This window comes from Melanotaenia boesemani, chromosome 8 (assembly GCF_017639745.1).
Source record: "Melanotaenia boesemani isolate fMelBoe1 chromosome 8, fMelBoe1.pri, whole genome shotgun sequence".
NCBI classification, from domain to species: domain Eukaryota; kingdom Metazoa; phylum Chordata; class Actinopteri; order Atheriniformes; family Melanotaeniidae; genus Melanotaenia; species Melanotaenia boesemani.
This window is the reverse complement of record NC_055689.1, coordinates 36,441,998-36,453,126: the sequence shown is the minus strand read 5'-3', so window position 1 is coordinate 36,453,126 and position 11,129 is coordinate 36,441,998. Positions and strand designations below refer to the sequence as shown.

The 11,129-nt window shown below is 44.5% G+C and overlaps 1 gene segment (V, D, J or C); it reads left to right on the top strand.

Annotated features, from left to right (window-relative positions):
- The first annotated feature begins 10,207 nt into the window (after window positions 1-10,207).
- On the top strand, window positions 10,208-11,129 carry LOC121645185. The segment is given in 2 exon segments: window positions 10,208-10,373; window positions 10,658-11,129. Coding segments are annotated over 2 exon segments (426 nt in total).

Sequence of the window (11,129 nt, the reverse complement as noted above, 5' to 3'; positions counted from 1 at the left end):
ACAATTGTACAGTGAAATGTGTATTCTGTACCTGCATCCTTTAAGAATAGGAAGAATAAGAATAAGCTAAATATTTATAAAATAGAATAGAATAAAAAAGATAAATCTTTTGTGGCGCCTGGGTCGGTGGGCGTCGGTCCTGGGCCGGGCGGCCGGGCTATTCTGGGGCAGGGGTTCTGGGCTCTGGTGCCTGGGGGTGGTCCTCCTCCCTCCGAGGTGGTGGGGTCCGCATGTGCCGGGTGTCTAGGCCTGCCTGGATGTGCTGCCATGGTGGGGTTTGGTGCATGCCCTGGTGTCTGGTTGCCGCCCTGGGACCCAGGGTATGGCCTGGGGGCAGGAGGGGTGTAGGGGTTTGAAAGAGGGCTGAGTGGGATTTGGGGGATTATGGGGGGAGGTGCTGGGGTGTGAGGCAGTGATGCTTGTATGTTGTGTGTGTGTCTATGCTTTGGATGTTTGTGTGGGTGTGTGCGTATGCATGTGCTAGGATGAGTGGGAGTGTGTAAGATCATAGGTGAGTAGGTGGGGTGGGGAGGGATGACATGACCCTGTGGGGGGGCCTGGGGGTGGTGCGCCGTGGATCTGGGCTCTCCCGCTATTCTGCTTCCGCTCCTCTCCTTTCCCCTTGGGTGTCTAGTGGGTGGGTGTCTTCTGGGGTCGGTGGAGGCTCGTTGGCTGCAGTCTCTGCGTGGCCTGGTCATGGGGAGCGGCTGCCTCTGGCCTGTCTTGTCCTGGGGGGCCTCCTGGGGAATGGGGGTGCCTAGTGCTGCTAGCAGCTCACCATCCGGAGGGAGGTTCTCTTCTCTTCGGACTTACATCACTGGACCCCTCTTCTTCCCCGCTCTCTCTATCTCTCTTACATATACACATAGACACACACACATAGGGATGTGGGAGGCATGCACGTCATGCGGGGTGTAGCCGGGGGGGACCACCCAAGTGGCTTCCTTAGCTGCACCCTGTGGCGACTCGCCTCTGGGTTTAAATTACACTTAGACATCAAAACACCAACATAACACACAAACAACTTCTGGGGGGCATGTCATGTGGTGTGTAGAGGGCGTGACTACTAACATGACCTTGCTCCCAGCACAATATGGTCACTGCCCCCCAGTTTTACTTGCAAAAAACACACTCACCACAAACAGTCATGAGCGGGGAGGTGGAAGAGGAGGACAATGGTGACACACCCCTCTTCCTTTGGGGCGCCGCTGGGGGTGTATAGGGGGAGTTGGTTGCCCTGGGGGCCAGGAACCGGGGTGGCTGGGCTGATGAGGGGCTGCTGATCTTGGGGGATGCCTCTTTGGCCGCATCTGGGTGGGAGGTGATGGGGGGTCGCTGGATTTGTCGCTAGTCGTTTTTTAAAAAATGGCTAGAGGTGAATGAAAACTCGCTAAATACAGTGATGAAGTCGCTACGTTGGCAATAGAGCTGCAACTAATAACTATTCTGATGGTCGATTAGTGACCGACTATTAAAACGACTAGTCGACCAATCGGAATATGAATCTCATGATTATTATAAATGGATCTTATTTCCCTTTCAGCTTTGAAATCTTGCATGAGGTTGTTATGTAAGTCCGACGTTCCTCCTCTTTAAGTGTTCGAGCGGTGCAGACATACTTCTGTCGTACACAAGGTCCGCTTTACAAACCTCACATGTATTTAATTTATTTTATAAGTTTAACGTGAAGTTGTTCCAGACTTTTGACGTCCTCGGCCACCGTTTTGCTCCCTAGTTCGCCACCATATTTTTCCTCTGGCGGACTTTATTGCGCATGCGCAACTCTCAGCAGAGATAAAAAAAAGAAGACGATGTCTCACTCTGTAGTTTCTTTTTTTTTTTGCAGACAATAGTCGACGGCTAAATTCGTTGACGACTATTTTTATTGTCGACATGTCGACGAATCGTTGCAGCCCTAGTTGGCAGCACTGAGTACAACCAGCTGCCGGCTGTTAAAGGGGTGTGTTACTGCGCCCTTGTTATTTAGGCAGCTTAATGAAGCTTTGGCCTTGCGTTGGCCTCCTGGTGGTTGGCAAACTACAGGGTGAGAATGTACGTGATCAGAGATGCAGCAGAGCCGCACTTTGAATGTAAATATCGTTGACGATCAGGTGAATTTAATTGTGGCCAAAATCGGATTAATTGTGCAGCCCTACTAGTCAGGATACCTCCAGGACGCCTCCCTGATGAGGTGTTCGGGCATGTCCCATCTGGAGGAGGCCGCGGGGAAGACCCAGGACATGCTGGACGGACGACATCTCTCGGCTGGCCTGGGAACGCCTCGGGATTCCCCTGGATGAGCTGTTGAAATTTCACAGTTTCATCCTTCAGCCAAAGCTGCTCTTCCTCCTGACTGCTGAGGAGTTCCTCCTCTTCCTCTTTAATACGAGCAGACTCTGGTTGCTCCTGGTCCAGGTTTGAGTTCTGGTTGCACAGCTGCTGGTCATCTTGAAGAGCTTCATCCACCTTGTAGACATATTGATGTGGTACCTCTGGAGGGATAAAGGGACAAATGAAAAACATGAAGAAAGATTTTAGTTTAGGTTAATTACTAGGGTTCCTAAAAAAGAAAAAATAGGACTTAATATTTATATTATTACTTATTTAACCATTACAAGCTTCACTGAGACTAAACATGGAGAAGCAGCATTTAGCTGTTATGCTGCAAACAAATGGAACAAACTGCCAGTGGAGATTAAACTTTCCCCAAATGTAGACATTTTTAAATCCAGGTTAAAAACTGTTCTTTTCTCATGCGCCTATGCATGAAATCTGCACGGTAACTTTTTTTTAACTTATCTTGCTTTTAATCATTTTAATGTAATTTATTATTTTATTGTGATTATGTGTTGATTATGTGTTGATGCCTTTTACTATTCTAAATATCTGTAATGTCTTTGTTTTATGTAAAGCACTTTGAATTGTCCTGTACATGAAATGTGCTATACAAATAAACTGCCTTGCCTTGCCTTGCCTTGCCTAAAAATCTCTTTTCAAAGAGTTTAACAGCACAGTTAAAATGTACAAACACACATTCAAACTGAGTTTATAAAACACATTTAAAGTAAATGAAAAACCAATTAAAATCCTCAAATGAAGCAGAACATCTACAAACACATGTAACTGCCTCCAAATCATCATGAAAGCCCTTTTTCCAATGTGGAAGAAATTTGACTTATTATGCTCTATATATAATATTATAATCACACCTATAATTACTTCCTTTACTATATTCATTTACACTTTTTACATTGTACATTTTTACTCTTCATGCTTTTATTCTCTTTTAAGGTTTCTTCTCTTCATATACAAGCTCTGTTAAAAGTTCACTACGAGGGTAAGATGACCTTCATCTGGTCCTTCCTCAGACCCTTAGACTGGTTCTGGTGGAGACACTATGTGAGGTTGTTTTGACACCAGCTCTTGGAGTTGTGTGTCCACCCAAGGTCTTCAGGAAGGAGGATTCTTTCTACAGAAATGTACAACTATTGTTTTTCCTCTTGTCTCCCCAGAGTCTCTCTCCACTTCACGCGGGTCGGGACGACCACTCTCATTACTTGCAAGTAATTCTTTATTAAATACTTCTCCTGTAATAAACTTTTTTATACGTTTACTCGTTCCAGACTCTTGGTAATACTATTACTGCGGGACCTGGGCCGGCCAACTATTACCGGATCTACTGCTGCTGGACCGAGGCCAGCAGGATACCACTGAGGCTACTACTGCTAGAACTGAGCTTGTGGATATTACCTGGCCTCTACTACTGGACCTAGCCAGAAGGATATTACCAGTGAAAAACATCTATACCTGGGCCACTAATAGAAAAACTCACCAACAATGTGCTTCATAGAGCTTTGGAAAGAATAGAAAATGTTTTAAAATGTGTTATAGAGAAGATAAAATGAAGAAAACCAAGCAGAGGTTGCAGAGCGCTGAAAAGCAGAGTTTATATTTCCACTTATAACAAACAAATAAAATCTCAAACCTATAAGGTTTTATAGACAATGATGCAGAGTGAATCAGCAGTGTTAGGAGAGTAGAGTAAGACAGACGTCACCATTTACCCAAAATATACAATATTCTTCCACATTTCTGGAGCATAAAATACACAAACATGTCCCCAAAGTTGCAGGTAAAACTGTTCCAGATGATCTAAGAAGTCAGAACATGCCAGAAAATCTGAGATGTGTTTGGAGCCAAAACTGTTAAGAACTTTGTTTCATGAAAACCTCCAACCAGACCAGGTGTAGAAGCTCTTCAGAGGTGTGGGGCATGTGGTTTTGTTGGTCCATTTGGGGTTGCTGAATGCTGTTTGGTAGGATGGGCTGTTGCTGCTGTGCTCTGGGTCTGCTGGCGTTCAGAGCCCTCACCACCACCTCTACCCCATCTTCCATCGCTCTCTGAAGGGCATTAATGACCATCATCAGCTCAGATACAGCTCTGACCATCTGCAGTGTGTGTGCTGCAAAGAGCCCTCGTTAGCGAACACAGCGAACCTCGTGGTAATGAAAGCTGCCACAGGACGCACGTTTATTTATTCATTATGTCTTTGGCTGAAAGTTTTCATTTGTCACTAGAAACTATTGTGTTGTCACAAACCTTCTCTGCAACCAGTTCTACTGCATCAAACTGGGTTTGTTGGACTTCTGGGTAATGCTCTGTGTATGATGCTGGTAAAACGCTCTGACTGAATTTTACACTTCTTATGGTTTTTAACTGGTTTTACTTGCTTTTTCACCAGTTTGATCCTTGTTATTTTAGTTGGCATTGTAATGTAGAGACGGTTTTATTCGGACTGATTAATGATTCATGTGCTACAGATGCTGTACTGGACGCTCTGCCAAACTTTTCACCAGTTTTACTGGTTTTATTGGTTTTACCTGTTTAACCCTTTTTTAGAGCTGAACTCTACGTCCACTCTATTTTTAACCCTGGTTTTTAATCCTGTAGTTTTAATAAAGAAAGGTTTTAGCCTAAAAGCAGAGAAGGGTTGAAACGGCTGCCTCGGCAGACCTGGAACTAACAAACAAACAGATCACCAACCGTAAAGACCACATCCGGAAGCTGTCCGAGGACCTGAGTAGAGATGTGACGTTCATGAAAGAATCGATTCTTTTGAACAACTCTTTTAAATGAACGATGGGAACTGATTCACAGCTGTGAGCCGTTCTTTTTATATATAAATTTTTGACACTGCATTCATCAAATCAAATCAAACTTTATTTTAAAAGCACTTTTCATGCCACAGGCAACACAAAGTTCTTTACATGATTAAAAACATAAGAATAAAAACACTCACTGAAATCTTTCTATGAACTGAGGAAAATCAAGCGTGAAGTAGAAAAGGTCTAAAAGAAGAAAAAATAATGACATGGCCTCCTTGTTCACCTGATCTTAACCCCATAGAGAACATGTGGTCCCTCATCAAATGTGAGATCTACAGGGAGGGAAAACAGTTCACCTCTCTGAACAGGGTCTGGGAGGCTGTGGTTGCTGCTGCATGCAATGTTGATCGTGAACAGATCAAGACACTGACAGAATCTATGGATGGCAGGCTTTTGAGTGTCCTCACAAAGAAAGGTGGTTATATTGGTCACTGATTTGTTTTTGTTTTGTTTTTGAATGCCAGAAATGTATATTTGTAAATTTTGAGTTGTTATATTGGTTTCCCTGATGAAAATAAATAAGTGAAATGGGTATATATTTGGTTTTTGTTAAGTTGCCTAATAATTATGCACAGTAATAGTCACCTGCACACACAGATATCCTCCTAAGATACTAAAACTAAAAACGCCCCACTCCAACTTCCAAAAATATTCAGCTTTGATATTTATGAGTCTTTTGTGTTCATTGCGAACATAGTAGTTGTTCAATAATAAAATTTTTCCTCAAAAATACAACTTGCCTAATAATTCTGCACACCCTGTAGGTACATATTTTGATTGTCATTCTTATATATAGTGAAATTTTGTAAGATATTGTGAAAACGAACCAGTCTTTTGAATGGCTCTTTGAAAAGAACAACTCCTTAAAATCCGGCTCCCTTCAAAGATCCATAAATCCCATCTTTAGACCTGAGGTCTAAGAATGAGCAGCTGAACTTCCTGATGGACGTGGCGATAGCAGTCGACAGCATCACTGAAAGCTGCTCTCCAGGACACCGTACCTTGGGATCCTGCTACCTCGCCCCAGCCTTCTTCCAGCTCCACGATCAACATCCACCATCTTGGTCTGAAGGTTGTCTGCTGCCCCATGAAAGTCTCCAACGGTTCTGGCCTGGTTTTATCCAACCATTTCCAGGTGTTGTCTGAGGGGAGGATGCCCAGCTGTGATTCTGTGTTTACCTGGGCTGCAGGCTCGGCGTTGACCAGGGTGGTCGAGTCCTGACGGTCATCCCAGCGTGCCTCATTGGTGAGGCATTGAAAGCTCCTGGTAAAGGGACATGCAGAGACTTGTCGTGGTCGTGGCGAAGAATGCACCTCCATTCAAGCTGGAGCTTCCCCCTCTCCTCCTGCATCCACTGCTGCAGCTGCCATCATGGAGGCCACCGCTTTGCCCTCTGGTGCTGCAGGTCCCTCTACCTGGAGACTCTCGGCAGCTGGAGCTGGTCTTCACATGCTCATCGTGGGGGATTCAGTTGTCCCACATGTCCATGTGAACAGGTGCCGCACATCCTGCCACTCAGGTGTTAGCAGCTCCGCCCACCAACTCTCTCATCACCACCCCTCAGCTTCCATGTTGGTAATACATGCAGACACAAATGACCTCAAGTTCCAACAGTCAGAGACGTTAAAGATGAATTTCATCAACCTCATCAACAACATCAAACAGTTAAATAAACACTGCATAATTTCCGGTCCACTACCTTCACCCCGTTCTGGAGACATTGAGATCAGTCGCATCCGACATCTTCACGTCTGGTTCAAAGGTTACTGTCACACCATCAATATTCCATACCATGACAACTTCACCTATTTCTACAACAGACCACACCTTTTCAAAGCCGACGGCTCACACCAAATCAAACAGGTTCTCATCTTCTCACCTTGAACATTGAACTCACCCTCCACTCCTGCAAAGCTCTCTCTGATTGATGGTCCAGCCAGAACACATCTCCCCAGTCAGCCCCTCCTCTCTGACTCATCATATACCAGTGCACATCACCAGCAGACATTATAAGCCTCCCTCTCCATATCCATACACTTCTACTGTCACACGTCTCCTTCACATTTATACAGCTCAATGTACAAAACCCACATCAACAATCTCCCAACCCAACTTTCCTGCATCGCTCAGCATGGCTCTTTTAAATGTCCGATGACTGTCGAGCAAATCTTTTAGAGCAAACTCCTGCTCAGATTTACCTGCATCATGTCATTTTATCGTTAACCATTTTAACCACAGACTAAAGTCGGCTTTGACTCAGCAGCTCCACTGAAAACAAAACTTTCAGAGGAAAATCCAAAACGCGTGGAGAAATTAGAAAGCTGAAAAGAAACTGCAGGAAAGCAGAGAGAAAACGGAGAAAACCTAAACTACCAGCCAACAGGGCTGGTATCATCACTAATTTCCTGAATCCACTCCATTCACAACGACCTGTTTTTATTCAATTTGGATTAAATCTGATTCAATATCCATTAATTTACAGCTAATTGTGTAACACCACCTTTTGTTATTGAATATTAGAGACTTTATCAGACAACTATTTTTATAAAACACTGAGTCCATTTACTTGACAATCAAAATCAGCTATCTGGGAGTAATCAGATTACTGTAATAATCTGATCTGACACATCTACATGTATTTCTGAAATACCCCAACAATACAGTGTTTCCCCAGATTCACAGCCAGAAATGCTGTGATGGAAACGAGTTTTCTCTTCCTTTAGGTGTCAGCTGTGAACAGCTCACTGAGGCGCTGCTGGACGGCTGGTTTTCTTCTGGGTTTACACTAGTGATGCGCGGGCCGCCTCCTAACCCGCGGGTCCCGCGGGTTACCCGCGGGTCGGGTTGGGGCGGGTCAAAGAATTTTCGCTTCACTGCGGGGCGGGTTGGTGGGGTTTAATATTCTGAAATATCTAGTTCTATCTATTAATTTTATTTTTTGTCAAACTGAAAATAAAGACCTTAATCAGTGTCTACATTTTGTTACTATAATATGTAAGACAAAATATTTATCAGTTATTTAAACACAGGTCACGTTTTGTAACGTAATGTCCACGTAGGCGCGTAGTAGGCTACGCAGGCTACGTGCAGAAAGCGCCAAGCAGACAAGCAACAAAAGATGGAAGAAGTGTTGAATAACATTCGTTCGGGAGTTTACGTCCTTAAAAAGAAGAAAGAGGGTCAAATGGCTAAATCACAGGTTTGGGACAGGTTCAACGAGGTAATCAGTGCAGACAACAGCAGCAGCATTGGCTTTATAACACTTAAACGCTTTAAAACACTTTATTTGTTTGCCTATTTATGTTTATAGACTTAACGTTCAAATGAAAATACATTTTGTGTTGCCAGGTTCCAGTGCCAATTTAGGAGACCATATGCACCTTTCTCAGACTAAATAAAAGCATTCGTCAATATCATAACATGTGTTTTAATGGGGCGGGGCGGGTTAAAAAAATAGAAGCGGAGGTGCGGGGCGGGTTGGTGCGGTCCAATTTTTTTAAAAGAGCGGGACCCGCGGGTCGGAAAAAAAGCCGACCCGCGCATCACTAGTTTACACCACCCAGAGAGGAGCTTACGAGGCCCTTCCCCTCCCACACCTCGGCTTCTCTGACCACATCACTGTCATGTTAACGCCAGCATACAGACCACTGGTTAAAGTCACCAAACCAGTTCTCAGAGAGGTACCTGTGTGGCTGGAAGGGTCCCTGGAGGTACTTAAGGACTGTTGAACACCACAGACCGGACTGTGTTTAAACAGGACTCCCCCTGCAACAACAACACAGACCTCCAGGAGTACAACAACGTCGTCACTGCCTACATCACCAAGTGTACTGATGATGTAACAGAACTTTAGGCCATCACTGTTTGGGCCAATCAGAAGCCAAGGCTGACAGGGGAGGTCCAGAGGCTGCTGAAGGCTCGGAACGCTGCCTTTAGAGCAGGAGATGAGGAGGGTTTGAGGACAGCGAGGACCAACCAGTGATGCAGCATCAGAGAGGTAAAGAAGCAGGACTGCAGGAGGAAAGCTCATCACTTCAGAGACAGCAGAGACACACAGAGCCTGTGGTGAGGGATACAGACCATCATGGACTACAAGACCCCCTGCAGACCTGTGACAGCTCCACCTCTCTGCTAAACGAGCTAAATCACTTCTTCACTCGCTTTGAGGCACACAACAGCACACCTGTACAGAAGTCTCCACCCCCTCCTGGAGAACAGGTGTTGATGCTGGACAGTGTGAGGAGGACACTCAGCAGGATCGATGCTCGCAAAGCTTCTGGTCCTGATAACAGACCTGGTCGTGTGCTGAGGGACTGTGTCGGGGAGCTGACGGATGTCTTCATGGACATCTTCAACATGTCGCTGAGCCAGGCTGTCGTCCCCACATCCCTCAAAACCACCACCATCATCCCTGTCCTGAAGAAGTCGTCCTCCTGTTTCCATGACTACCATCATGAGAGCAGCAGCTTCTTCAGCCTGCTGCCATCAGGATGGAGACTTCAGGACCAGGACCAAGACCAGGACCAGGACCAGCAGACTGAGGGACAGCTTGGTCCACCAGGCTGTCAGGATACTGAACTCTCCTCCTGCTCGGCCCCCCTTCCACCCACACTGGACTCTGACGCCCCCCATCATCACTTTTTACCCCCTCAGGAACAAAAACACTTTAACCAGTTTAACCACTTTAACCAGATTAACCACTTTAACCAGTTTAACCACTTTAACCAGTTTAACCAGACCAGACTCTAACTCAGTCTGTTTTTATTAATCTGTAACCATGAACATATAAACACTGACTGTAAGTTTCCTTTTCTATTTATTATCATGTTTATTTACTTAGTGATAGTACTTGTTTGTTTGTTTGTTTATTGGTTTACATTCTTGTATTTCGAGCATAGGGTTTGAGAAAACCGTAATTTAATTTCTATATTTGTCCTGTAGATGCTGCAGAATTAAAAGTAAAAGCTGACTTTGACTTTTTCCTCCCTGTTGAAGTGAACTTTTTCCTCCACTAGAGGCCACATGATGATGTAGGCGGGGCTCTACTTCTGCACTGTGTTCAAGCTTTCTGTCAATAAGAAGAGCTGCTGTGAAGAGAACAATTGTCAGACTGAATGTTGAACATCAGCTAGTTTCTCCTGCTGATTGAAACCTTGTTGTACAGATGGAACATTGGCTGTGGATTATTCTGGCTGCTCTTTTCTTTGGTAAGACAGAAACTCAACATGTTTCCTCTTCAAACACTTGAACACATTACTGAGCTGTACATGAAGAGCTTTTAATGTTCATTCTACAGAAAATCACAGCACATCATTTCTGCTGCCATTTGTTACCTTGTAAAAACACCTTCTATGCTTCAAAGTGACAATGATGAGTGGAAATGACATATATTCTACATGGAATAGAACTCTTTAAAGCTGCTCATTCTTCTCCTTTAATCAATCATCTTTATTGATTCATCTCTTCCTCTGCATGTTCTGTTCTTCCTCAGAGTGTAAAGGAGAAGACACAGTGACCCAGCCAAGAGATGATGTTACTGCTGCTGAAGGAGACCATGTTACACTCAGCTGTAATTTTACTACCAGTGATGCAGTTCCAAGATTATTCTGGTACAAACAAGAAGTAAATAGTTTTCCAAAGTACATGCTGAAACGTTTCTCAACATCAGAAGATAATGATCCAGAGTTCAGCAAAAACAGATTTGATGCTGAGATCAAAGACAAATCATCAGTTCCTCTGAAGATCCAGAAGCTTCATGTGTCTGACTCTGCTGTGTACTACTGTGCTCTGCAGCCCACAGTGACAGGAAACAGCAAAACTCTGTACAAAAACCTTTGGAGCAAAGACAACGCAATACTCCACAACGTCCACTAGAGGGCCTCACACACTGTTACACTTCTATGGTTTGTCAGGATTCAGTCTGGGTTCTTTGTACAGGTGTAAATAAAGTAAACATCACTGTT